The sequence below is a fragment of the Hyaloscypha bicolor genome (assembly GCF_002865645.1).
Source record: "Hyaloscypha bicolor E unplaced genomic scaffold K444scaffold_56, whole genome shotgun sequence".
Classification (NCBI taxonomy): Eukaryota; Fungi; Ascomycota; class Leotiomycetes; order Helotiales; family Hyaloscyphaceae; genus Hyaloscypha; species Hyaloscypha bicolor.
In genome coordinates this window covers 114,076-142,060 of record NW_020194558.1, presented here as the reverse complement: position 1 = coordinate 142,060, position 27,985 = coordinate 114,076, and the positions used below count along the sequence as shown (strand labels likewise).

General features: G+C 39.8%; 8 protein-coding genes across 8 annotated transcripts; 5 read left to right on the top strand and 3 right to left on the bottom strand.

Annotated features, from left to right (window-relative positions):
- Positions 1-4,086: 4,086 nt before the first annotated feature.
- On the top strand, positions 4,087-5,111 carry K444DRAFT_487702 (heterokaryon incompatibility; the record flags this gene model as incomplete). The annotated part of the gene is made up of 3 exons (XM_024873148.1): positions 4,087-4,218; positions 4,653-4,938; positions 5,047-5,111. Coding segments are annotated over 3 exons (483 nt in total), but the record flags the coding sequence as incomplete, so codon positions are not given.
- Positions 5,112-6,790: 1,679 nt separating this feature from the next.
- K444DRAFT_526916 (uncharacterized protein) lies at positions 6,791-7,045 on the top strand (the record flags this gene model as incomplete). The annotated part of the gene is made up of 1 exon (XM_024874590.1): positions 6,791-7,045. One exon carries the CDS (start codon positions 6,791-6,793, stop codon positions 7,043-7,045), a length of 255 nt encoding a protein of 84 aa, XP_024737999.1.
- A 530-nt stretch (positions 7,046-7,575) lies between these two features.
- On the bottom strand, positions 7,576-8,365 carry K444DRAFT_628181 (uncharacterized protein; the record flags this gene model as incomplete). Its single annotated transcript, XM_024882889.1, has 2 exons — positions 7,576-8,191; positions 8,250-8,365. 2 exons carry the CDS (start codon positions 8,363-8,365, stop codon positions 7,576-7,578), a joined length of 732 nt encoding a protein of 243 aa, XP_024737998.1.
- Positions 8,366-10,292: 1,927 nt separating this feature from the next.
- K444DRAFT_587018 (MFS general substrate transporter) lies at positions 10,293-12,366 on the bottom strand. The gene is made up of 3 exons (XM_024878007.1): positions 11,968-12,366; positions 11,135-11,918; positions 10,293-11,084 (listed from the first exon to the last, which is right to left on the bottom strand). Exons 1-3 carry the CDS (start codon positions 12,097-12,099, stop codon positions 10,402-10,404), a joined length of 1,599 nt encoding a protein of 532 aa, XP_024737997.1. The 5' UTR covers positions 12,100-12,366; the 3' UTR covers positions 10,293-10,401.
- Positions 12,367-12,760: 394 nt separating this feature from the next.
- On the top strand, positions 12,761-13,829 carry K444DRAFT_642306 (6-phosphogluconate dehydrogenase C-terminal domain-like protein; the record flags this gene model as incomplete). Its single annotated transcript, XM_024884721.1, has 5 exons — positions 12,761-12,820; positions 12,880-13,068; positions 13,120-13,285; positions 13,356-13,503; positions 13,553-13,829. The coding sequence occupies 5 exons, from the start codon at positions 12,761-12,763 to the stop codon at positions 13,827-13,829; spliced, it is 840 nt and encodes a 279-aa protein (XP_024737996.1).
- Positions 13,830-14,710: 881 nt separating this feature from the next.
- On the bottom strand, positions 14,711-15,995 carry K444DRAFT_719105 (glycoside hydrolase family 64 protein; the record flags this gene model as incomplete). Its single annotated transcript, XM_024888446.1, has 1 exon — positions 14,711-15,995. One exon carries the CDS (start codon positions 15,993-15,995, stop codon positions 14,940-14,942), a length of 1,056 nt encoding a protein of 351 aa, XP_024737995.1. The 3' UTR covers positions 14,711-14,939.
- Positions 15,996-18,757: 2,762 nt separating this feature from the next.
- K444DRAFT_652012 (uncharacterized protein) lies at positions 18,758-21,093 on the top strand. Its single transcript, XM_024885758.1, has 2 exons — positions 18,758-18,959; positions 19,029-21,093. Exons 1-2 carry the CDS (start codon positions 18,844-18,846, stop codon positions 20,869-20,871), a joined length of 1,959 nt encoding a protein of 652 aa, XP_024737994.1. The 5' UTR covers positions 18,758-18,843; the 3' UTR covers positions 20,872-21,093.
- Positions 21,094-21,206: 113 nt separating this feature from the next.
- Positions 21,207-23,644, top strand: K444DRAFT_611365 (d-lactate dehydrogenase-like protein). The gene is made up of 4 exons (XM_024879926.1): positions 21,207-21,629; positions 21,694-22,968; positions 23,015-23,190; positions 23,241-23,644. The coding sequence occupies exons 1-4, from the start codon at positions 21,356-21,358 to the stop codon at positions 23,331-23,333; spliced, it is 1,818 nt and encodes a 605-aa protein (XP_024737993.1). The 5' UTR covers positions 21,207-21,355; the 3' UTR covers positions 23,334-23,644.
- The last annotated feature ends 4,341 nt before the right edge of the window (positions 23,645-27,985 follow it).

The window sequence follows — 27,985 nt, the reverse complement described above, 5'->3', positions numbered from 1 at the left end:
ATTATACTTTTATAAAAAAAAAAAGATACTAATACGGGATAATTATATTATTAAATTCTATATTTACTTTTACTATTTATTAAGAATATATATTTCTTAGGGAAAAGTATTACTTAGTATTTCTAGGAAATAATAATTTAATAATAATACTATTAAAAAAACCAAACCTAATATATTTAAATATACCGAAATAAGGCAATTATTTTTATATTAAAAATTAAATTATAGTATTACTAGATATAGAGCTATTTTAGTTTATAGACTAGGCTATATATAGAGATCCGAGGATATTAAAACTTATTTGAATTACTTATAGAATAGCTATATAAATAGCTAGTAATATAATAAAATAGTATTATACCTTACCTAATTAGGTTAATAATAAAGCCCTTTATTATAGCAGATATATAATATCTGTTTTTTAAGGTATTATATAGCCGGAAGAGAAAGATATATAATTATATAATTTTTAGGTTCTTGAAATTAACTAGAAATTAGTTAATTAGAAATAAGTAAATATTACTTTTTATATTTCTAATTTGACTAGCTACTAGAGTAATAAGATTCTCGATATAACTAATTTAATAATACTAGGAAATCTAGATAGTCTCTTACTACTTATATATTTTCCCCTTACTTTTAATAAATTATAGAAAGCTTTTGCTAATATTAGGCCTAGCTATCTCGAGAGATCCAGAGCCTTTACCCTAAGCTTCCTGAACTACTAGTACTACTAATCCCGAGCTTTTGCCCTGGGTCTCTTATATAGCTGCCTAAAAGGCTTCCTATATAGTAGATATTAAGCTTTTGCTCTTATCCTACTAAATAACTAGCTTGCCAAGCCCTCTTTTAACTGCCTTGTTTTGAGAATCTCCTAAAAGGAAAGAAAGTATCTTTATATTTAGCTTCTTAAAATTCTTTATATAGATTTTGGCAAGACTTTGTTTTTTAATTTCAAATTCCTCTTTTATAGCTTTTAAAAGCCATACTCTCTTATCGAGCCTATTTATATAGGTATTACTTTTTTTAATTATTATATCCCTCTTCTTTTTAAAGCTCTGTTTTCGTATCTCAAATTATTTCTTTTCTCTCTCAAGATCTGCCAGCCTCTTTTTTAATATATGCTAATACTTATTAATATAACCTTTTATTATAGACTCCCTTAGCTACTTATATTATTTGTCGAATATCTCATTAAAGGGCTCTTCGGGATTACTGGCTAGAATAGGCTTAGTAACTAGAATGGGCTCAGTAACTAGAGTGGGCTTACTGGCTAGAGTGGGCTCACTGGCTAGAGTAGGCTTACTGGCTGGAGTGGGCTTACTGGCTGGAATAGGCTTACCGGCTGGAGTTTTAGTAGCTAGAGTATATAGAGACTTAGATCTCTTATAGTTCTCTTAATAGATAATATCAAGTTATTTACTAGTACTTTAATACTAATACTGCTTCTCTTTAGATATATAATTATTTCTAATTATATTACTATTAGAGTTATTAGTATTAAGGGTTTTTAATAAGTTATTAGTATTAGGGGTTATTATTAAATTAACTATTAGCCCTTTATATAATTAATAATCCTATAGAGGCTATTTTTTTTTAACGGGAATAAGGAAGCAGAGTTTGGGCTCTTAATAATTTATACTAGAATATATCTTCTTTATATATTTAAGGAACTATTTAAAAGTGTGATTTTCTCTAAATAGAACCGGAAAGTCCAGAACTTTGGAGCAGGTAACCCTATTAGTAAGGTAGCCTATAGTTAGGCTTTAATTCTTAAGATCAAGTTTATAGTATTTAGCCCTTCTAATATCTTTCCAGATATTAGACTTTTAGAGGTAATTAAGTACCTAGTTACTAAGCCTTATAAATGTCTTATAAGGATTAAGAAAAAATAGGAGTTTTGAAAAGGTAGTCTATTTAAATAGCTTCCCAGAGTAGCTAATATAGTAATAGATAGTTATTAATAAACCTATTAGTAAAGGCTTATTAGCAGGGTTATAGCCATATCTACTAGTTAGCCCTTCTTTATTATACTTTCTTTTATTATCTTCCTTTATTTTTAATTTTTGCTAACTATAAGCCTTAGTTAAAGTTCTTCCCTAGAGCCTCGATTTCTTCTTCTTCTTCCTAATAGAGGCGAGATCGTCTTCCTATATACTATAAAGAGTATTCCTAGTAATAGTTCTTTAGAGACTTTCCCTTTCCTTCCTTATTTGCTCCTTTTTTCCCTCCTTCTCCCTCTTCTCCTTATTCTTTTAGAACTTAGCCTAATAGGTATACTAATTTCTAGTACCTACCTCTTTAGTACTATTATTATTATTATCCCTCTTATTATTCTTGGAAGGGCAAGAGGTAAGAGGCTTTGGCTTTAGCTTATGGGCCTTCTATAGATATTCCTCCTCTAAGATAGATTCGGTCGGACTTGAGGAGGGAAAGATAATACTATAGTAGCTATAAAAAGGACTAATACCCTTCTGCTTTTGGTACTTTTTATAATAGGCTATAGTATTATAATATATAAAGTCTTAGATAAAGGCAGTTTTAAAGAGATTGGATTAAGAATAGGAGTAAAAGGGAGCAAAGATAGTAATCTAGGGAACAAGAATATAGTAGGAAAACCCCTCTATATTAAAGAATTAGTAGGACTATCTATCTCTATTTTGGATATAGATCTATACCGAGTTATTTTATAGTATATCTTTACTTATTACTACCGGTTTCGGATATATTTTTTACTAACTAGTAACTCTATATATATCTTTATTTATTACTACTAGTTTCGGATATATCTCCTACTAGCCGGCTACTTCAAGTATATCCTTATTCGGTACTACCGGTTTCGGATATACCTCCTATAAACTAGTAACTTTATATATCTTGATTTATTTTTGCCGGTTTCGGATATGCCTCCTACTAACTAGCTATTCCAAATATATCCTCTGTAATAAATTCTCTAATCCGATATAATTCCGTCCTTCTATATATACCTTATATATATAAAGCTAGTTATATATTAGTAAGAGTAGAGAAAAGGGGCAGAGGGGTATATAGGTAGTAGTACGGGACTAGTATAACCTTATAAGAACAATTCAGAAGTATTATAGTTAATTATATTATAAATTATCTATACTTAAAAATATGATTTAATTATATATACGAGTCTTATAATAGATAGTAATAAAGGGACTTAAGTTAGGTATGGTTACGTATACAAAATGCGGTATTTTGGTTACAGGCGATTTTTGGTGGGGTGTACACGTGCCACAAATTAGATATTGAAAACCGGATTCGAAAATCGCTTGATCACTTGATCCTTATCGCTTTCCGTACGTGATGTCTGTTTTTGCGGTAAGAAATGCGGGGGCGGGGTAGCAGACAGGGGTGTGTCTGATCACGTGATGAATATTATCAACATCTTAGAATCCCTCCCTTCGGGTTTTGTGTTATTTGAGCTCCGTCAGCAAATTCGAATTTCCCGCTTTCGCGAATCCTTTAATTACCACTTCAACTAGCGAAGTTCTGTATGTACAGGGATGGATCTGGCCTTCTACTACCACACTATCCTCCCCCTGGTTTAATTGCTAGCGCACCTAATATGGGTTAGAGGAACAGAATTCCTATTCTGAGTGGTTATAAGCCTGGTCGCAGGGCTTTTGGATGTATTGCACAGAGTAAAAAGAGGTCTGCGTATTAAGCCAGGGGTGAGCGTAGAAGGTTCACGAAGACCGTTTACCCTGGAAGTGGCTCTTAGCTAGCTTAAAAGGGACTTCCGCACTGGCCTAATACCCTGGATTCCTATCCGCACCTATACTTAAAACATATGCACTAGCAATTAAACCGGGGGATATGGTAGGCTGTTTCAGCTTTTAGCCAAGATATTCCAGGCCGTGCGCCACAAAACGCCAACTACATGGCAAGCCAGATCATCCCCCTTTCCCCCATTGTATTGTTTACGGAGTATGGCACAACCTCTCCTCGGTCTCTGCAAATATAGCTGTTATCACTATGCAGATGAAACCTTTCAAATCTCGGACCCCACCGCGAGACTTACCCCGCTTCAAATACACACTACTCAAAGATGGGGAATTTCGTCTGCTGCGATTTCTCCCTGGCGATACTCTCGACTGCGAACTTGTCCATGTCCTCATGGGTTCTGCTCCGATCTACTATGCTCTATCATATGCATGGGGTAGTGCCGAAGCATATGAGAACATTCTAGTCAACAATACGCATCTCCCGGTGGCTTACAACCTATGGGCAGCCTTGCATTCTACGAAGATTGCGGCATAAAGTGACGGGATTACAGGGCATTTACGCTTGCGTAGGGGTCTTAGCGGACTCCAGGGTGTGGTTTAAGGGACTACACCCGCTATAAGCATTGTAACTCCAGGCCTGAACCCCTAAAACAAGGGCTGTGAGACATTTGCAAGGGGTTTGAAGATCTTCAGGGGTTATGGTGTTGCTGGCGGAGCAACTATAGCGCTCGGACGCTGTGAGAGAGCTATTATAGGACCCTTTAGCGACTCTGCCCCTGTAAGCACAGGGGACATGCCTTCTAAAGGTGTGGTACCCCTTGTTTATAGTTTATAGCGTGCTTACAGGAGAGTAGCCTGGAAATATAGGGGGCTTCAGTGGGTGAGTGTGGTAGAAAGTGGCCTGAAAATGGACTTGCAGTACGAATGCCCTGTAATCCCGTCACTTTATGCCGCAATCTTCGTATCGGAGCGCATATCAGAGAACAAGAAGCTTATATCTGGGCCGATGCAATCTGCATCAATCAACATGATCTATCCGAGCGAGGAGCGCAAGTTTTGCTTATGACACAAATCTACTCCGATGCCACGATGGTTGCCATTTGGTTAGGGGAACATGCGGATGATAGTATATTGGCAGTGGAGAAACTCATCGAAATTGCAACTCATCTTGTTGAGCTAATCAGTGCGAAAACTGGGGATGAAAGCCCGTGGCAAGAGTCCACGTTAATATCTCACATTTCGCCAGAAGATTCGGTCTTCTGGAGAGAACCCGGATCCAAATGCCAGGCAGCTTGGCAAGCTATATTCAAACTCCTCGACCGGCCATGGTTCACTCGTGCCTGGATTGTTCAAGAAGCGACGGCAACGAATGAACGAACGTTTTTCTGTGGAGATAGACTCGTCAAGTTGGCGCATGTTATTACCACTTCTTTCGTTGCACACGAACTCACGCTTTACTCCACCACGAGGCTCAATCCCGCCCCCTTCAACTTCTTCACTGTCCTTGATATGTTCAGCAAATGGAAGAAGTCAGTGTGGGAAATGAGTAGAGTAGAGTAGAGTAGTGGGCCCTACTCATATTCTACTCAAATAAATTTCTCACTACTCATACTCTACTCAATACTCTACTCAACTACTCTAGAATATTCTAGAGTAGTTGAGTAGTATGCACGTGATGTTACACGTGATGTTACACGTGACATACTAGCCTAATTAGGTAAGGCTCCGGGGTGGCCCGAGTCTAGCGCCACTGCACTGCCCAATCAAGTAGTAGCAAGGCTTGGTAAGCAAGGTAGAACCTTAATATATTCTTAGGCTTCCTTAGCTATTAAGGGCAAACTCTTCTCTCAAGGCACTCTTATTATTTAAATTACATAATAGACTTAATAAGAGTACTATTAAGATAATATCTTACTTAAAAAGCTGGGAGTTATTTAAAGACGAATTAGAAGAAGTAAAAGAAGAATAAAAAAAGCAGGAAAAGAAAGATTTCGAGGAGGGAAATCTAGTTTTTATAGAAGAAAAGTGGTATTTAAGTAGCCTTATATAAGCTCTAGCTTAAATTATATAGTACTGCTTAATATATACCTTATTTATTTATTAATAATTAAATAAATATCAAATTTTTATATTTACGTAACTTGTACGTGACTACTCTTGAGTTACTCTAGAGTAGTACTCTACTCTACTCTACTCAAGTACCATATTATGCTACTCAAACTCTACTCTACTCTACTCAAGACTACTCTAGAGTAGCTTGAGTAGCTTGAGTAGTTTTTGCCCACACTGGAAGAAGTCGAAGACTCGGTGTTTACTGTTAAATCTCTGTGGCGAGCTGCGAGTGTATGAAAGCACAGACCCGCGAGACAAGATATATGGGACTAGCATCGGACATCGGACCAGGAGACATTGTGCCAGATTATTCGACACCCTTTGAAAATATCTATATTGGCTTTGCTGAGTCATTTCTATCAAAGTCTCTGCCAGGTCATAAACTAGATTTTCTTGGCTTTGTAACTCGGCCAGCAGTCGACTCTGAGCTTCTACAATATGTTCCAAACGAGCTTCCTTCTTGGGTACCAGACTGGCGAGTAAAACTCAATATTTACCCATTTTACAAGCATCAAATTGACATCCAATCTGATCGCATTATCGGAACTGTTTATAACGCTAGTAAAGGAACTACTGTCTCCGGCTTCGTTGAGAATAAGGCTTTGCATATCAAAGGAATGGTGGCCGACAGTATTAAATTACTCTCATCGGCTTCTTTTGTACGGGACAACACCCGGAGAGAAATGTTCAATATTCTCAAATCATTTTGGCTGCCTTCCAACTCTTCAGCTTTATATAATCCTCCACATCCTGAAACCATCGAAGAAGCATTCCTCACAACCGTCACCGCGGATACAATCGATGCCTCAAACGACATCATGCCTATCCGCCCACACAGTTTCGATTGGAATGCCATAGGAATCGAGCGATTCACATTGGATAACCAGAAGTTATCAATCTACGCGAGTGATGTTATTGAAGGCATGAGGAAGGCAACATATGGGAGGAGGTTTATGTGGACAGAGGGAGGGAAGATTGGACTTGCTCCAGCTGCGGCGAGGTTAGGAGATAAGATTTGTCCTTTACTTGGGGGCCAGGTCCTTTATGTTTTGAGGGAACGAGGGGAAGGAAAGTGGGAGTTTGTTGGGGAATGCTATGTACATGGGTTGATGGACGGCGAGGCGTTAGGTCTCGGTCAAGAACATAAGGAGCGGGTAGAGAAGTTCATCTTGGCGTGAGGGGTGATGCAGCGACGGCACGCTCACTCCGCTACCATTTAGAAGCTTCTTGCTGAAGCAACGCCGTCCAATTCTCCCAAAGTGGTGGACTACTGTTCGTCCTCCCTGAAACATTCTTCGATTGTAACCTCCAGAATAGGGACTCCATGCCAAAAAACACTTCCGGTAGTTCTATTCGCGACTTGTCGATTCGATGCGAACGTTGACCTGAGGGCTGGAAAACAGATTAAATCGACTATTGTTTAATTAGTGGAAGCTCATATACGCGAAGCATCACTTACGAAGCAGTCAACACTGCAGAACATGTGCTAAAAATACTCTTATGAGTGTCTATATACTCGCTAATTCATGTGCGTTGTGATCCAGGTGTTGTCGTAGAGACGTCGCTGTAGTAAGGCTCAGTGGCCGATCCAGTTCTGCAGCTCAGAGCACTTGTCTCTCTTCACCGTACAACTTGTCCTGCATGGGTGGGAGTTCTTCCATGTGGGTATATTGAAATGAGACCGGACCTTGCAAAGTCGCACTACGAGCTAATTGAGGAAATGATCTTTTGTAAGTCGCTCTTTCAGCGCTGCGAGTTGCTGAGTGCCCGGTAAAAATTGGAGTGCTACAAGGTTTAGAATATTGTTGACTTGCGAATTTTTATTTGCCGGCCAGCGCAGCAGCTGTCCCGGTCCTGGTGCTAAAAAAATCCAAGCGCGCCCGACGGGTACATAAGAAGTATTTGACACAGCGTCCGTAGAGGCAGTCATCCTCAAAACGAATAAGACATCGGAATTTGGAAATTCACGCACTATGTCGCCGATCTTCGCATTAATAGGACAGAAGAATAAAAACCTGAGATCATCGAAAGCTAGACGACAAAGTTTCAGGCTCGAATCCGAGGAGGTTGACTTGCACCACGTAGTACCGTCTCGAAGGTGGCCATCGGGCTCGTAAACGTCATATGGTCCACCACGTACTTCCCAAGGTTCCTCGACGGGCACTCGAATAGCTCCGCGAGGTGGAACGTAATATCCTTGACCTTTCAGTGAACGCACGAGATCCAATTCGTCATTGGCAACAGCACATTTTTCTTGGCCTCCTTCCTGAAGAACTTTGATACAGTTCCACTTGATCAAAATTTTATTTGCATACTTAGAAAAACTTTCGCCTATTCCACAGCTATTGCCGTTTAATGGAGAACTGATCCATGAAATCTTACCTCTTGCAACTGTTGGGACCGAAATGTGGCTCGAAAGGATCTTTGTTCCCTCTCATGTCATCTTTTGTACCACTTGCGCCAGAGTCGACATTCAAATTTCTTTTTTTCAAAGGCATTCTTAGATGTAGATGGAAGAGCCTGAAGTCTTTAACAATGCGCCCGTTCTGTGGTGTAGCAATAACTTTTATTCCATCGAAAGTGGTGCGTAGCCACTCCTAAACAGAGGTCCTGTAACCTCAAAGAGTTGTCTACTTTAATAGCGTGCTTACAACAATCCGACAACAAACTATGCAAGCCGAAGATTTTGTCTCGCAAGTCTTCTCACTTTGACCCGCCGTATTCCACACAAAGCCAGAGTAAAGGTTCAGTGTGTGGCCTTTCTGAAGGAAGAGCCGTGCTGGGATTCTTGCACGTATATCTTTAAGAAGAGCTTTGAGATCCTCATTTTGGCTTGTTCTAAAACACAGTATCTTTCGACGGACGCCGGTGGAATTGAAGAACCAACACAGTCTAAACAATTGAATTTCTCATGGCCAAAATTGATGACCACTTCCTTGCCTAGTAGGATGACGCCTCATTTGAGGGCTTTTCGAATAGTTTGACATGCTGAATCGTACAATTTATCCACCGAGTATCTGAACATGGGTGGAGATGAAGAAGTCGAATCTCGTTTCTGTCGGCGAAGCTGGAGTGAATATTACTCGAGTCAAGGCGTTGATCTGATTCTGATGGCATGATCAATGCCCTTGTAATTTGGTGTATTGGAATGCAAAGGATGGTACGGTTAGGATGCTTTGAGCCGAGACACGCAATGACTGCTGAGCAGGTATGTGCTGGAGTCAGGGCTGGCTGACTAGAAGAAGAAGGAAAAACAGAGAATGGGGATGATGCTGCGGTGCGGTGCGGTGCGATAACACTGTCTGGGGCAGTGCAAACGGTATGGCAGCCAACGGCTCGCTTCCCTTACTACTCAACTGCGGTGGCTTGAAATCTTGGAACCGGAGAGAGTGTTTGGGCAAGGTTAATATAGCTGGGACAACTAGAGCGCAGAAAGATACTATCGCGTTATGTATATACCAGAAACAAGTTTGTTAACTTTGTATATTCAATGGTGGTTTTTAAGGTACTTTCTGTTGAAAGCCTCGCTTACTTTCGGTTCCCCTTTCTCTATCGAACTTATTTGACTTAGTGAGCGAGGTTTGTTCTTCTGAAGCCCACCGTTACGAGTTCTGTAAGGAGATTGTTTCAACTTCTGCTCTAGTGCTCATGCCGTTTATTTTGACATCTTTCAGGCCAGTCAATCACAGCTCTAAAATCTAGAGACTTGTGCTTTTACATTGTTAAGTCTTATACGAAGTAACAGACTGTGGACCTTTCAGACACAATTACAATGTTATCCTTACGAAGACTACCAGTCAGTGTGGGCAAAAGCTACTCAAGCTACTCAAGCTACTCTAGAGTAGTCTTGAGTAGAGTAGAGTAGAGTACTACTCTAGAGTAACTCAAGAGTAGTTACATACAAGTTATATAAATATAATAAATTAATATTTATTTAATTATTAATAAATAAATAAGATATTTATTAAGTAGTATTATATAATTTAAGCTAGACCTTATATAAGGCTGCTTAAATATTACTTTTTTTTCTTTTTATTTCTTCTAATTTGTCTTTAAATAATTCCTAGCTCTTTAAGTAAGATATTATCTTAAAAGTACTCTTATTAAATCTATTATATAATTTAGATATAGTAAGGGTACCTTAAGAGAAGAATTTGTTTCCAGTAGCCAAGGAAGCCTTGGGGTATTATTAGGGTTTTACCTTGCTTACCAAGCCTTGCCACTACTTGATTAGGCAGTATAGTGGTACTAGTCTCGAGCCAGCCCGGTGCCTTACCTAATTAGGCTAGCCTGTCACGTGTAACGTCACGTGTGGCATTACGTACGTACTACTTAACTACTCTAGAATATTCTAGAGTAGTTGAGTAGAGTATTGAGTAGAGTATGAGTAGTGAGAAATAAATTTGAGTAGAATATGAGTAGGGCCCACTACTCTACTCTACTCTACTCATTTCCCACACTGCTACCAGTTTCACACTGGGACAATATCGGACTGAAATCCAGCCCTGCTCCAATACAATGAACTCATATTACCCTACAAAGTATATCTGAACGTTGGGCTCTTGTCACCCAGATCAGCAAGCTGCTCATCCGTGAGACCTTCTGCCTCTCCACTTCGCGCTCGTTTCGCATTTATACGCCCGTAATTGAGCCTCAAAGCAACACAAGCACACAATCCCAATGTAACAAACCCAATTTCCAATCCGTGACCAAGCAAATACTTCGGCTCGTCAACACTTCGGTAAAAGTTACTGGCCATAGCGCCACCGAGATTTCCAAGGCCAATTTGGAATGCCATCCCAGCTGCACGTTTGTAACTCCCTGCAAGGTTGTTGCTGATCCAAGTAATGTTACCTGGAAATGCAGGATAGATGCCGCAGGTTGCGATGAAGACTCCCGCATAGACGACGCCGGGAACACCGCCGTGAGCAGAGCCGGCCAAAGCCATGAGGAAGCCGACAAGGATGGCACACATTGGGAAGAAGATGTACGGCCATCGTGAGGCTCCACTTTTGGCAGCTTTGTCGGACGACCAGCACACGATGATGGCGAGAACTGCAGCGGTGCAGTAGATTGGGATGGTCAAGAGTTGAGCAGTAGTGGAAGTATAGCCGAGTTGTTTAATAATGGTAGGTAGGAACAACGAAATGCCGTAAAGTGGACAGACAATACCCCAGTACATGAGGAGACTGAGATATAGCTGCCAGTCGGTGAGTGCTAATTGCTGTTAGCAGATGTGCAGATAAGACTTTCTGATGAAGGCTCACCCTTGACAACATATTTCCATTCGAAGTGCTCTGTCTCAGCCACATTTCTTCCGCTCCTCTTACTTCCCTGATACTTCAGTCGATGGACAACCCAAGCCTTCTCTTCCACGCTTAAAAACCCAGCAGTGTCCGGGAAATCGTGAAGAATGAAGAAGGCACAGACAGCTACAACAACTGTTAAAAGACCTTCCAGAATGAAAATCCATTGCCAGCCAGCAAGGCCACCAACGCCATGCATTTTCGCAATTGCGTAGGCCAGAAGTCCCGAGAAAGCACCGGCCACACTTGCTGCGCTAAAAAAGAGGCCTTGGCGAAGCGCAAGCTCCTCGGTGCAATACCACATCGTTAGGTAGTAGGCAACCCCAGGATATAGACCAGCTTCGGCGACGCCAAGGAATATCCTAGCAACCAGAAGTCCGTGGTAGCTCTTGACAAGTCCCATGAGTGTCATGACTGTCCCCCACGCAACCATGATGCTCGGAAGCCAGATTGACGGTCTGAAGCGTTTGAGAAGGAGATTGGATGGGATTTCAAAGGCGCAGTAGGTGAAGAAAAAGATCGTCGCACACAGGTTGTATTGGGACCCGGTGAGCTTGAGGTCGGTCTGGAGACCTTGAATCTTGGCGTTGCCGATGTTGCCACGGTCGAGGAAGGAGAGTAAATACAAAGCTGCCAGCATGGGAATCAAGCGCAAGTCCATTTTGCGAAGAGTCTTTGCGGGATCAACACGGGAAGTGTTGATTCCATCGCCAGCCCAGTTGGGGTCGTGGTGCTTGCTGGATACCTAGTGAGACACGTCAGGAACGCCACTCTAGCATTGTGAAGATACTCACGACATTTCCCTGAGCAAATTCGTCGTTTGCAACAACACCCTTCTCACTGAGGTCTTCCGAAGAAGCGGTCTTGCCATGGTCTTGGGTCGATACAGCATTGTGCTGACTAGGACTATCAAGTGAAGCCGTCATTTTGAATGCAAAATTGAATGGCCCTAATGATGAGCAGATCGTATGGATGGGTTAAAATGAGGGAGGCATCGCCTTGTATTATAACCAACTTCATCTCGGCCGCAGCCTCCCACTGTCAGCTCTAGAATCGTTGGTTCACCTCCACCTCAACAATCGACTTGGTGGGGCCCCGCATTCAGACAGACAGGCATATTCCGGTCCAACTGTTTTCATACAATCACCGATGTCAACGGGATGTTACCATTGGACAGGTTTGAGAAGCTGTTCCTGGAAGTCATCCAAGGCCAATGTCGGTGGAGCGGGAAGGAAATATTGCACGAGTGGGCTCGCCTCTGTACGTCGGCGGCGCGGGGTTGACAGGCGGGCATCGCGGCTGGCGCGGGCAGTGCGGGCAGTCTTTTGATTGGAGTCTCGTGGGGGGATATGCGTTTCATTTTCTCGGTCCTGATTGGTTACATAAGAGTTGGATACTTTGTTGCTTCAATTACGAATCCAGCCTCATTTTCATCTTTCGTCATAGCAGGGAAGTCAAGTCACGGAGCGAGGCTGCGAGCTTCGGGTTGCCCTAAATTTATTAACCTGACAGTAGGACTTCTTTTCAAGAACTAGTTCCAAATCATTTATTGCTTTCACAAGCCCAAGATCCAAGTCATACTTGAAGATGAAAGGTGCGGTGGCTATTCTTGGTGCTGGAACCCAAGGAAGACGACTTGCGTATATGGTTAGCAGATTAACGCCCTTCTACTAGTGCATGAACATGAACTGACTGGCTCTTTCCAGTGGTCGAGCCGTGGACGGCCAGTAAAACTGATTGACAAGAAACCTGACGCCCTCGAAGCTGCCTTGGTTGAGATCGACAAGTTTAGGACATCAGGTGGGCGAGAGACGGGACACAAAGACGGAGTTGTCTCGATCTTTGGGCTAGACGAGCTAGATGTTGCTTTAGAAGGTGCCTGGCTGGCTGTTGAGGTGCGAACTTCTCCAAGAACGTTATTCCAAACTTGACAAAGCCTATGTTAGAATGTTCCCGAATCCATGGAGCTCAAGTGCTCTGTTGTCCAGCAGCTTGATGGATTGTCACATACGGACACGATCATAGCGTCCAATTCCAGCAGTTTCACGATACAGCAAATTATTGATGGCTTAGAACTAAAGCATCCGAATCGCTGTGTGAGCTTGCATTCCTGTGAGTTTGTCTTCTTGCTTTCTACCAATATCCACACTCTTGTGTCGGGCTTTCCCTAACGCCTGCGCAGACTGGCCTCCGGAAACAGCAGCGATAGAAGTAATGGGAACTAACATCACAAAGCCTGATATCATCCCACGTCTAATGAAACAATGCAGAGAAGATGGATTCAACCCTTTCCATGTGAAAAAGAGTTCTTGTGGCTACATTTACAACCGGTAAGTGAATTCTCAGCTCAGAAGTGTGATATTGGCTAAAATCAAACAGCATCTGGGCTGCAATCAAACGGGAATCACTTTATGTTGCCGCTGAGGGAGTAGCAAGTCCGGAAGAGATAGATTGTATCTATAAAGACGTACTCAAAACCCCCAAAGGTCCATTCGAACAAATGGATGTAGTTGGTTTAGATGTAGTGAAGGACATCGAGGAGAATTATGCTCAGAATAGAGGCGGGTTACCAAAGGAGCCGCGTGATTTACTGGCTCGGATGATACAGAATGGAAAACTCGGAGTTAAGACTGGGGAAGGATTTTACAAGTATTGATGATTCATCCTATTTCCGCGACACAAGAATTAGATCTTGGCTCTGGTACTCGGTTTTACCCTGATCTCCTTGTCCGAATCTCTCAATATGCGCCTTGAAATCTTGCTCGAGGGAGATTTTGGTATGATCTTACTGAATTCAGGGTCCCTCGCCCACCTGCACCTCGTCTGGTGTTTTTTTTTCCACGTGACCCATTGTATCTTGTTTGAGCGTCTATTCATTGTCCCCTCCTCTAACATTTTTTACTCACAACGTAATCTTTCGGTGCCTCTCCGATGTTTCCCGAGAAATGGAGATGACAGCCCAGTCGGCAACAGACGGATGAGACAGAAGGTAAGACTCGAGCTCTGCGGGAGCGACTTGATTGCCCCGTGAGAATTAGTAGGCCGCACAGCAGACGGGGTCAGATTTTACTCACATTAACCTTGATCAGTTCCTTGATTTGGTCTACGATCCCAACGTATTCACTTCCGCTCTCGGGAGATTCTCGAATGTCGCCGTCATCGCCAGTCTTAAGCCACCTCCCGCTCTCATCTTCAACGAATGTTTCACCGGTTGCTTTTTTGTTACCAAAGTTCTCCAGGCACGTTGTGGTCATCGATGTTTTTCCCATCTGCTGCCACTATCCTGACTTCTGCTCCTGGGAGAAGTGATCCAGAGCTACCGTACCAGCTATCAGCATGCGATATCGAAGATACAACAGTGGCGCTCTCTGCCAAACCATTCGCTTAACGCATCTCTCAAGCCGGGTATACTAATTGCAGATCCACCACCAACTCCTGGCCTGAAGGCGCCGCTCCAATGTAGAAAAACTTGACACTGCTGAGATCGTACTTTCGCAGCACACGCAGATTCTTCGTCATCGAGAGCACAATTGGAGAGACAAAGAAGGGTTCATAAATCTTGAACCGCTCAATCACTTTCAGAAACTGTATGAAATCGAATTTGGGGAGTATAATCACTTGGTCTCCTCCGTATATGGAGGTGTGGCAGAGTAGCCCGAGGCCAGTAGAAAATTCTGCTCTCTTCCGTCACTAGAACTCAGGTGAGTGGGCTCATCCTATTGCCACAATAAATGCTTTGGGGTTCCCATTCACAAAGCCAGATTGATCAACATCCTTCCCCCCCCGATACATCATCATACGGAAATGCGTACCCCCTCCCATCAAGATTCGCTTCATGAACTAACCGAGCATAGTGATTCGTGATTGGGTGTTTGTAATAATCTGAAACTTTCTCATCATTGGGATGGACATACTCATTGTGGAGCGTTGGCCGATTCAAGGCAGCACTGATTCGAGCGGTCAATGGACCCAATGCTCCAACATTGCTGACGAACGGGCCTGTACTGCAGCTGAAGATATCTTGCGTCGGTGGCTTGGCGAAACTTCCAATGTCAGGGAATTCAAGCTTGTTACTGGCAACTTTGGCCATAAGTTTCGACCATTGTGCTTGTGTGTCTACCTCCAGGTGAGTTCTGTTGTACTTCCCCCATACTTCGTACACGTAAGGGTCATAGTAACCCTTAAACAGATTTCCACCACTTATCACAATGGCGTTATTGGGACTTAAACAGCGCAGCTTTTCCCTATTTGATTCGAAAACCAGCTTGTGCCAATTATTAGCATCTATAAGACTTTGGTCCTCTAATCCGGTACAAATATGAGCGAATCCGTTAGCTCTGAGACCGAGGACTTTCTGGGGAGTGCCATCTTGTGGGATGAGAGTCAAGGCAACTGACAAGCTGACAAAATCGACGTAGCTGATGTTCGCGTAGATCTGGTTGTTCGCAAATGTGAACTCGCAGAAGTCCCAGAGGACGTTGATATTTGGATCAGATGCGTTGCTAATAGATGGTTCGACAATTGCAGGACCTGGATTGAGGAAGAATGTCAATTCCTTGTCGATTGAGAACCATATCCGTCCTCCGGCAAGTTGAGGGATGGTGACTGTGGTTGATGTCCCAGGCGCACCCAGCTTGATCGCACAGTCTTTGGGAACTGGAGAACAGATCTGTGATGGAGATTCGGGGAAGTATGGCGTCTTCCCGTCGGCTTGGATGAAGCAAACGTGGTTGCCGTGTTCGAGTGCCCGGCCCGTGACATAGGCAATGACCTGGTTGGACTGCGTCCGATTTTGGATCTCGATATCCAGTGTAGGAGCCATGATCGAGCGAGTCCAGGAATTGCAGTGGAGCGCTGTTAGCAATTTGGCCTTTTGAAACATAGTTAATATGCTGCTGGAGCATTGGACGTGGAGATATGACGTAGTTGTGTCGTGATGTAAAAGTGGGAAGGTGGGATGTGGAACTTTGGGGCTGCGAAAAACGCGACTCAAAAGCAGCATCGAAATGGCAAGACCGTGTCCCGATTGGATCCGTAAACACTGAAATTCGAGGAAGCAATAGAAAAGGTTAAGTTATAACCTCTGCACTCGCAGATCCACGGCTTCCAGTGGTCGAAATAGGAGAGTTGTTAAATTTTACATGCTGTGGTTCTCCTTCCAGCCATTACCATTTTAACATTCACAGGGTATGGGAACACCCTGAGGACACAACCAGTATGGAGACATCCACGTGCAAGAAGCGATCACGTACCCAATGAGCCCACTAGACACTGTCACAATACCTATTGAGCTGTAGCATGCCTCAAGTCGCAGAGGCTAATATCCTATTGTGTACCACATAGATATCAGCAGAACCAATGCAGGATTGATGGCACTTTCCAAGGATCTGAGAATAAACCGATTTGTTGCCATCCTAGCGAATGAGGTACAGGCAGGGCTGCTTAGAAGAACAGCTCCCCAGCAGATTATTGTGACCGAGAGCAAACGACCGGTTGGAAGGCGTTGAACAAGGTAACCGAAAGGGAACTGAAAACCAGATAACCAAGGTAGAACGTTGTAGCTGTGATCGAATATCAGGACATACATTCTCTGAGATGTTTTATTGGACATACAGAGCCAAGAATAATCTTGGCTTTCATGATGGGTATATTTTAAGACCATAAACCCTGGCAAGACCGATAGAATTCTTGTCAAGGTATTGCGAGAAGTATGTGACCATTAGCATGGAGAAGATTCGAATATCCACCTTTCTCAAGACTTTCTTGGCTTCGAGCAGGTCTGATTCGACCCCTTTCATGCTTTTGTAGAGCTCATAATCATCATCGAGGCTATCTGTTGAGCCCGCTGGTGTAATTTTAACTGTTTCATCTAGTTTGTTTGACGACATAGTGATAGATGGTATCTTGTACCAGTGTCTTATCAAAGAGGGGAAGAATTAAGTAGGAGAAATAGGGGAAGAGGCAGTGCAACGAAGGAGGGTTATGTAGGGCCTGCGATTGCATTCATTAGGCGCTGTGATCTTCCAGGCCTTGTCAGCAAAACTCGAGATGAAGAGCTGAACTCGGGAATAGGCTCGTTAAGGTGTGGCATGAACAGCGGCAATGACACTTACATGGTGCGCATTAGAACTGTCCTTACACGCAGGGCAGAATCACGGGTCTGTGCATGGCTATGTTGTTGCAACGATGCGATTGCAGCTGTAACCCCATTCCTCAACGGTGAGGTCCATGAACGAAGAAAGATTCCAGGGAGCACAAAGCATCGCCAAGGTTTGAGGTTAAATTAAGCTGGCGGTGCGCGCAGTGGTGCAAATCATAACACATGGTCACGAGGTTGCATGACAAGGTTGGGGCAAGGCGGGGAGTCGAGGAGACGGCCGCTTTTGGCAAGACTCCGAGATGCTTCTTGGCAATGGCTCTAAGTTCGCACGCAGTACTGCTGTACAGGCTCGGATATGCAAGCAAGAGAGACGGGGAGCTGAAGCGTCTTTCTGGAGTATGGGCTCGGGATATTGCGCTGCTCGAGGGGTGCGCACTTGTCTCCGTCCCAGACTTTCGTCTGTTGTGATCGAGGACTGCCTCGTGGGCCGAGGCTTTTGGTCCTTTTCATCTCCAACTGGAACCATAATCAACTAAACGATGGAACAGAGGAGCACATGACAGTGGCTTCTGTGGTCGGTATCATCCTATAAAGAACTCACAGGAAATATCTGTAGAAACTGGCCCATATTACGCAGTCATGTGATCTGCAATTTGGGAACTAGGTTGCCAGCGCGCTTTCGTTGCAAGAGCAGAATGTACACGAACAGAAGGATTATTGAAGTCCTAGAAGCGAAGCAAGAGCAGAATTGGACGAGACGAGGGACTACATCGGCAAATCTGGAGTCGACTTCGGCACTCCGAGGGGCAGATTGTTCCGAGCAGACCCCATAGATTCGGCACTGGAGTCTACCAGTCAACCTTGTCTTCAATGTTCCACGTGCTTACGTGAAATGCAGCGGGCCTGTTGTCCCTAGACAAGTTGGAAGACCGTCTTAGTCGTCTGTCTGACTTGATGTTGCTCGCGAGTCTCGAGGCTCAAGTTGACAGCCCTAAAATTTACAGTGTCCCAAATCAAAGTTGAACATTGACTCGACAGGGCAAAGATCGAGGCTCTCAAGCCTCCGGGATACCCCAAACACAAGAGGGACTGAATGTAAGACAATTCGGGGATATTGGGAAGAGATGCACTTGAAATGTTCAGCCCGAGAAAGGCACACAGAAACGGGGTGCCGCTTTTTCGATGCTCTCTACGGACTCGAAAGCGGCAGACTTGAGTGAATTGGTTGGGACTCTCCAAGAGAAACGGCTTCTAATTCTTCCAGAGCTCCAGGGACCACCGTAGATGTGAAAATGTAAATGTACAGTAAGGTGTGAGAAACTTCGGAGCAGCAGCGTTTGAAATGACCAACATGACTTGGGACATCCAAAGATACAGTCACCTTACGGAGTAGTGTTCAGGTGGCGAGTCACATGTAGCTGACTAAGCCTCCCAGCAAAATCCCCAACGGCAGTCAGGTCAGCTCGACGCCGCAACTTCGTTCACCTGAGTGTACCACATCAACCAGGGCATCCAAAACAATCATCAAAACCTAGCTGGTGCAATCGCCGCCGAGGCGCCAATCGTGAAAATGGTGTACGACTGGGAGAACAAGGAGGACATCTGCTATCGCATGTACATCGAGGAGAAGAAGTCGCTCGAGGAGATTATGGACTTCATGAAGGAACACCACAAGTTCGCTCCCAGGTCAGTAGATGCAGCTCGACGTACCTCCCCGTACAAGACTATATCGTCGTCCGTATTAACACTCCAAAGCAAACGTGCGTTCCAGACCCAGTTCAAGCGATGGGACTTCCCTTCCAAACAGAATCCTGCGCACAAGAATGCCGCCCTCGTGCAGCGGGTCAAGGAGCTATGGGACTGCAACACCTCCCAGCGGGAGATGCTTCGTACTCTCAATGAAGAAGGATTCGACATCAAGGAGCGCGAGCTCATGCGCGTTCGAGCAAAGAATCGATGGCTTCTACGAGTTCCGAATGGCATGAAGAGCAAGAAGCGCGACTCCGATCAAGATGTCATCAACCAACTCCAACAAGCTCTCTACCCCGATGGACAAATGGCAGATGCAGAGGCGGAGGATGAACCCATGGAGGATATGTCGATGCCAGCTACCTCGTCGCGCCAAACCAGAGCTGAGTCCCCTCCCCTCAGTCCTGAAGTCATGAAGAAGAGACAAGAGCGCCTGGCCAAACTCGAAGCCGAATCTGCTGAACGCTGGGCAACGCGCAAGCGCCGCCGTCGAACTCGTGGCTGGGCAGGCCTGCCAGCTGATCCTCCAGGACCGCCTCGATTCCCTTCGGAGACGACGATCGATGAGAGCAAGGCGTACTTGAGCCTCGATAACCGCCTGTACCGAGACATTCGCGGACGCTTTCAACGAATCTGCGAGGAGGCCGACATCATCAAGAAGACAATCGCGGGCCCTGAGCGATGGGAGGCAGCGAAGGATAGGTTGGTACAAGAGAGTCCGCATCTTCAATCGGTATTCTGGGCGAATGAGGATAATCAAGAAGCAAAGAAGTTGGCACTTGACGTTGTCTGCAGCGATGTTACGAAACGGATGCGTACCTTGGAACGACGAATGACAATTGCTGAAGCTAAGAACGCTCTCGGAGTCAATCCAGAAGAGTCTCGACAACTTCGCAACGCTTTCTACCAAGTCCTGAAGGGTGACCATTTCACAAGCAAGTTGGAGGCTGGCGAGGAACACTGGAAGGAGCTCAAGGCGCAATGGATCAACAGCTCCGACCTCCTGCAAAGCATTCTCGCACCTGGAGATGCCGATCCTCAACATGCAGAAAAGGTCAAGGCTATGGAGGTTCTTTGCAGAGATGTGATGAAGCGATTGAGGGACGACCAGACAAAGCGTGATCCAACGAGAAAGAAGAAATTTGACTCCAACTTCACGGCTCCAGATCCAACTATTAATCCCTTCGAAGCTCCCACTGCCTTCCAACCAGCCCCCCAACCAGATGAGGCCCTAATCCGCGCGGCAGCTCTGGCTCAAGCCCAAAACCAACTGCAGTCCCAAGTTCAGCAAACTCGTGGCCAACAACCTCGAACTCAAAATCGCTCTCAAGCCCAGGCTAGACAAGCTCAGGTTCAGGTTCAGCAACAGGTCCAATCTCAGAACCAAGTCATGCTCGATCATAACAACATGCAGATTGATCCTTCGCTCCTGCTTGCCGCTGCTAATGATCCATCTCTCATGACACGGGGAATGCAGAATTCATACCCAGAGCAGCATTACGCAGACCAACAATATGCCGCCCAAGCCGCCCAAGCTGCATTCCCTCCCTCTCCGTCGTCCATGGCTGTTTACTTCCGTCTTCATCCAGCATCCGAGGTCCAATCCCAAGCGAGACTTTGGGTCAGCACCTTGAGCTCAGTCTCCCTCAACGAAGTTCGCCAGCTTGCATGTGTCAAATTCCCTGGAACCATTGCTCTCCGTGTTGAAGGTGTCATCAAGCCGCCAAATGGTGCTGAAATGTTTCTCCCCATTGATCAGGATGAGGAGCTAGAAGCCTACTTGAGTGCAATTAATGGTGTGAAGCCGACGTTTTCGGTGCAATTGGTATCCGCATGGAAGCCTAATTGAGGGTGATATGTTTGTTGAAGAATTAGTTGATTACTGGAGTCAGGTGGGAAATGATTGTTCGAGTCAATTTATTGTGCATTGAAGGTGTTGCTGGAGTAAATTGGTGGATCCGTTAACTTGCTATTCATAACGTGGCAAAAAGCTCCATTGCTATGGCTCTGTGCCCATTGCTAACAATTCTTCATGAAAATAATGAAATGATTGCTCCTGAACCAAAGCGACAATTTGATCTGATGCTTTTGCTTCATTCAAAACGCTGATCATTGCCCATTATGTCCAATCGCCGCCCAGAAATGGCGTGCTGTGTGGGGAAGCTCTGGGCCGCAACCGCAACCTCAACCTCACAACACAATTCGAGCTGCCAATAACAACTACAGACCAGCAACGCAGCCTCCAACGACATTCCTGCGTTCTTTGCTTAGCACCCTCACGTCAAGAAGCCTCATGTAACCTCATTAGAGCTCAATTCATACTCTCGTCCGCGATGTCATTCCCGAAAAGAGCTCCGTCTCGTGCTCTCCTCTCCCACATCTGCAGATCTCCCATCCCAGCACCCTCGCCATGTCTCCGAAGTATAGCCTCACGACAAATACGACACGAATCTACAGAAAATAAGCCAGCTGGCGAAGGCAGGTCATTCAAAGGGCAGCTTTACGAGAGCACTGCTGCGCGATTAGCCCGTGAGCGAGTAGAACGAGCACGCTTCTCTCGAGACAGAAAAGAGCCATCTGGCGCGCGGAACATAGCATTGACATTTGGTACACTCTGCAACATCACTTCTTTGTCAGCAAATATCCAATTGCTAACCTCTATCATCTGCAGTAATCATCGCAACAGCCTGCAGCGGCTACTACCTCGGAACCTTCGCCACCCGCGCGCCCTCAAACCTCTCCACGCTCCCTCTCTCCGCAACCATACCCCCGAAGCACGATGTATCAGGCTCGAACATGGAAGCTGCATGGGCGGACTTTGTTCAGATTGTAGGGAAGGAGAATGTCTCGACTAAAGACACGGATCTCACGTATCACACCGGCAGCGATTGGAGCTCCCACCGGACGGAAGACTCCGAGCATCTGTTCCTCGTCGTATACCCTGCTTCTACGGAAGAGGTTTCGAAGATAATGAAGATTTGCCATAAGAGAAGGATTCCTGTTACAGGGTACAGTGGGGGTACATCTCTAGAGGGTCACTTCGCGCCTACGAGGGGAGGCATATGTGTTGATTTTGGGCGCATGGGAGAGATTCTGCAAGTGCACAAGGAAGATATGGATGTGGTGGTCCAACCAGCCGTAGGCTGGGAACTACTAAACGAAGAGCTGGCGAAAGAGAATCTTTTCTTTCCTCCAGATCCTGGACCAGGTGCTATGATTGGAGGTATGGTGGGAACAGGATGCAGTGGCACGAATGCATACAGATATGGAACTATGCGGGAGTGGGTTCTAAGTCTGACAGTGGTACTTGCGGATGGGACGATCATTAAGACCAGGCAGCGACCCCGGAAAAGTAGCGCTGGGTATGATTTGACGAAGATGTTTATTGGGAGCGAAGGCACCCTTGGGTTGATCACGGAGGCTACGCTGAAGGTTACGACGAAACCGAACACGACGAGTGTAGCGGTTTGCAGTTTCGGCACCGTAAGACAAGCTGCGGATTGTGTGGCCAAGGTCGTTGGAGAAGGTGTCCCCATCGCAGCGATTGAGATATTGGACGATGTGCAGATGAAGTGTATCAACGCAGCGGAAATGACGGACAAGAGCTGGGCCGAAGCGCCAACCCTCTTCTTTAAGTTCGCGGGCACACCGAACGCGGTCAAGGAGCAGATTGGCATGGTGCAGAAGTTGGCGAAGAGTACAGGCAGCAAAAGCTTCGAGTTTGCGCGGAATGCACGGGAGCAGGCGGATCTTTGGAGCGCAAGGAAGGAAGCGCTGTGGAGCGTGATGGCGATGAGAGAGAGTGATAGTGATCATGTGTGGACGGGCGATGTTGCTGTTCCTATCAGTAGGCTGCCAGATATTATTGAGGAGACGAAAGAGGATCTGGCCAAGTGTGGATTGTTTACTGCTATTGTGGGGCATGTTGGAGATGGAAATTTTCACAGTAAGTGTCAGGTGTCTGGGTCCAAGAGTGGTCTTAACATTTGCAGCTATTATGCTTTACAATGATAAGAAACGAAAAGAAGCGGAGGAGGCTGTCCACAGGATGGTCAAGAGAGCAATTGAGATGGAAGGCACTGTTACTGGTGAACACGGTGTAGGATTGGTCAAGAGAGATTATTTGAATCATGAGTTGGGGGAGACGACGGTTGATGCGATGAGAAAGGTGAGTTCGAACTCAAATCGTCTTGTTGCATTTGTGCTGACGGCAAGTAGCTCAAGTTGGCATTTGATCCTCTTTGTTTGCTGAATTGCGACAAGATCGTCCGGGTACAGAAGCCGAAGCCTGGAGAGGTTGCTGCGTGGTAGACCGAGGTCATCTTGTCGGGTTAAGATAGAACAGATTCGCCAAATTCTGGTACGTTAGAGGAACACCTAGACTCAGAATCCATAGCTGTGTAGTGGGAGAATCGATCGCGCGGCTTCGAGATCTGATTTGTTCAGGCTGGTAGAAAGTATACATAGCAGAGGTCTGCTCCTCCCCTCTCGCTTCCTTCAGTCCAACAAAGCCCCACAAGCGAATGGATAATCAAAAATAGGGAACCTGGCGTGTTGTGAGCGACAAACCAGCGCCAAACCCATACACCCACCCTCTATAACAATATACTCGCGCTTCTTCCTCCCTCTTTCCTTAGCTCAATCTTACTCTCTATATTTTCCGGCAGCTCTTCCCGGACATGTTGCACAAAGTCTGATTGGAAAGTTATATACTAAGATCCGGAAGAGGGTGAGGTATTGCATGGACAGCCCGCACTACGAATCCGTAAATATGTGGTGGGTAGTCACGTGTATAAGAATCACGTGACCTGAAATTGCCTTTTGGCATATACTTTCATTATAAGAGAGGTTTATAAGTGCCTTTGCTTATTTTTTATTTTTTTAAAAAAAGCAATCCCTTATAATTCTTTTAAATAATATACTAACTTTCTAAACTTTTTATTTATATAAATTTATAAAAGTAATAAATAAAAAAAACTATTTAAATATTTTAAATAGGAATTTATATAATTTTAATTATTATAGATATAGTATTTAGGGCTTAGAAAGTAAAATAAAAGGTTTTTTATAATAATAATTTAAAGCTAAAAAAAAAGAAAACTAGAATATAAGAAATTATAAAGAAATATATATATTTTATAATATATTAGTTCCGAAAAAGCTTAGTTTTCTAAATATTTCTAGTATATTTCAAATATATTTCCTTAATAAAGTAATTATATTATATGTATCTAAAAAATCTTTAGATATTTAACTAGATATTTTGGGTATTAGATATTTGGAAATTATAATATTATTTTTCTTTTTAGAATAAACTTATTTCCGAGCTTTATAAAAGCTATTAATTTATCTAATTTTATATTTTTTTTTTCTAAAATAAACTAATATCTCGAATATAAATATTATATAAAAAAAAAACAAATATTTTTAATATATAATTTAAAAGAATTTATTATTATTTTTATTTAATTTTAGATAAATATAATTTTTTATATAATTTAGCTAATATTATAAGTTTTAAAAAGATTCTAATATATTAATATTATTATTATAAAAGCTTTATAAAACTAGAAAGCTATTATTTAATATTAAAGCTAAATATTATATTAGATTTTTATTTTAATTAATATATTAGATTCTATATTTTAGTTTATTCTTATTAGCTTAATTATAATAATTTATTTAATACTATATTTTTATTTATTATTTTCTAATACTAATAAAAGTAATACCGGATTTATTTAATTTAATAAGGAATTTTAAGAGTTTTCTTATAATTTCTTTATATAAAAAACTAAATATATTTTTATAATTTCCGGTAATTTTAAAAGAAATAAATAACTATATTATTCTAGAATCTTAAATAAGTCTTTTATTTAGTTTTCTAGCTTTTGGCTTAAATAATTAAATTTCTAGTATTTTATAATAATTTATATTTTATTTCCGATTTTAAAATTAATTAAATAATAATATTTATTAGCTTATATTATATATTATTTCTATATTTATTTTATATAATTTTAGATAAATTACTATAATTTATATAATTAATTTACTAATACTTTAGTTTTATTTTATTTAGTTTTTATTTTTTTATTTTTTTTTAAATAAACTAGCTTTAATAAAAAAGTTCTAGTTTAGAAAAATATAAAACTTATAACTTTTTTTAATTATAAATAAAAACTAGCTAATAGTTTTATATTAAAGAAAGGCCTATTAATAATTAATTATAATAATTTATTTATTCTAATTATTTTAATAATAATTAATATATAAATATAATAATTAATTAAAATATTAATTAATAATTTCTATTTATTTATTTATTTAAAAATAATTAGCTATTAAAAACTTAAATTTTATATTAATTCTTATATAGAATTAGGTTTAAAAATTAGATATAAATTAAAATTCTTAATCTAATATAATTATTTCTAAAATATTTATTTAATATATTATATAAAATAAAAATAAAAATATTAGTTATTTAGCTATAATTATATTTTATATAAGAATTATAATTAGATATTTAAATAAGTAATTTATAAATATAATAATTATATTATAATCTATTTTATTTTCTAAATAATTCTTAAAATTTATAATAATATATTATTATAAATAATTAGAAACTAAAAAGAAATAAAATAAACTAGGTTTTTTATTTTTAAATATATATATAATTTTTTATAAATATAATAGTTATTATAATATTAATTAATATTTTTATTTCTAAATAGCTAATAATATTATTTTTTAAATAATTAATAAAGTTTTATATATTTAGAATATTTAAAAAGAAATTTATTATATATTTTATAAATTAGAATAATATATAAAAGTAATTCGAGAATAATTTTATTTTTTATAATATAAAGTTTTTTATAATATAAAAAGAAGCTATTTTTTAATTTAGGCTATTATATATAACTTTTCTAAATTTAATAATATATAATTATTTTATAAAATTCTATTTATTAATTATAAGCTATTATATTTAATAAAAGCTTCTAATAATACTTTTATAAAAATAATTATAATAGAAACTATTAATAAAGCTTTTTAAAAAATATCTTTTTCTAAAAAAATTATATTTTTAATAAAAATATATTTTTAATAAAAATATATTTTTTTAGAAAAGTTTTTAAAACCGAATTCCGAATTAAATAAATTAATTTTATAAAATATTATTATAAGCTATAAATTATAAATAATTTCCGGATTAATTTTATTTTTAAAAAAAAATATTTAAATTTAGAGCTTTTTTTTAATCTAATTCTAAATATCTATTTTATTTTATTTTTATAATAAAATATTTATTTATTTATTTAATTTTCGAAAATAATATATAAACTTAAAATAATAATAAAGTAAAAGTCTAGTTTATTTAGCTTATTAAAAAAGAAGTTTTTAGTAATTATAAAATATTCTAAAATATAATAATTAAAATAAACTTTAAAAGAAATATTTTAAAAGTTTTTTAGTTTGGTTTTTTATTTCTTTAATATTCTTATTATATATATTATAATAAATATTTATTTATTATATATATTATAATTAAGCTTTATTAGAAATACGGTTTTAGAAAAATAAACTATAAAATATTAAAGGCCTATTTCTGAATTCTATTAAAAAATAAGCTAATAATTATATTTTTTAAATATATTTATTTCTATTATTATAAATAGATCTAAATTATAATATTATAGAACTAAAATAGAAATTATAGCTCTTTTTTTATAAATAATTAAAAGCCTTTTAATATTATTTAAATTATTTAAAAAAAAATATTCTTTTTATAAATAAAATTAAAAACCTAATAATTTATTTATATTTTTTAATAAAATATTTAAAAAAGAATTATTTATTATTAATTATTTATAGAATTTACTAGTTATATATTATTTTAATTTTATTAAAATCTATTTTAATATTTAATATAAAAATAATAAAGCCTAAATATTTTATATATATAATTTTAAATTTCAATTTTCTAATATTTATTTAAAAGCTAATAAAATATAAATAGTTTAGTATTTTCTATATATATTATTTATATTTTATTAGATTCTTTAAATAAATAAAAATATTATTAAAATATATTATATAAAAGTTATTTAAATATTATTAAAATATATTATTTATAAATTATTAATATATAACTAAATTATTTATAAAGCCTTTCTAAAAATATTATATTTATATATTTTATAATAAATATGAAATATTATTAGCTTTTAAAAGTCTAAATCTATAATTATATAATAGAAAATTTAATAAATATCTAATTTAATATAGGTTTTAGCTTTAAATAATTAATTTAAAGTTTTCTTAATAAATAAAAGAAAATATTAATTTTTTTAAATAATAGAAATTAATATAAAAGTAAAAATTTCTATTTACTTTTTTTTATAAATAAAACTAATAAAATTAAAGAAATTTAACTAATTTTAATAAAGCTTTTAACTAAATTATTTTCTAAAAAAATATTTAATTTCTAGAAAGTCTTAAATAAACTATTACTAAAATAATTAGTATTTAATATTTTTGGTTTTCTTTAGGTCTTTAATTTAAATCTTATAATTATATAATTTATAGGAAAAAAGAATATTAGATTTCTTTTTAAAAAAAAAAAAATATTTTTTAAATTATAGAAATAATATTTTTTAGAATTATTAAAGCTTTATGTTTTCTAATTATTAATTTTTTAGGCCAAAAATAACTTTTTTTTTTAAGCTTTAAACTTTTTATTACTTTTTATAAATAAAGATTTAATTAATAATAATATTTTTTCTTTTAGTTATATAATTAAAAGCTATAAAAATAAAAATAACTAGATCTAATATTTACTTTTTATTAAAAACTTCTTTTTACTTTTTTGATTTTTATTTAGGTATTATATTTTAATAAAATTATAAAAGCTTTTTTTCTATAATCTTATATAATTTCTTTTAATTAATTTA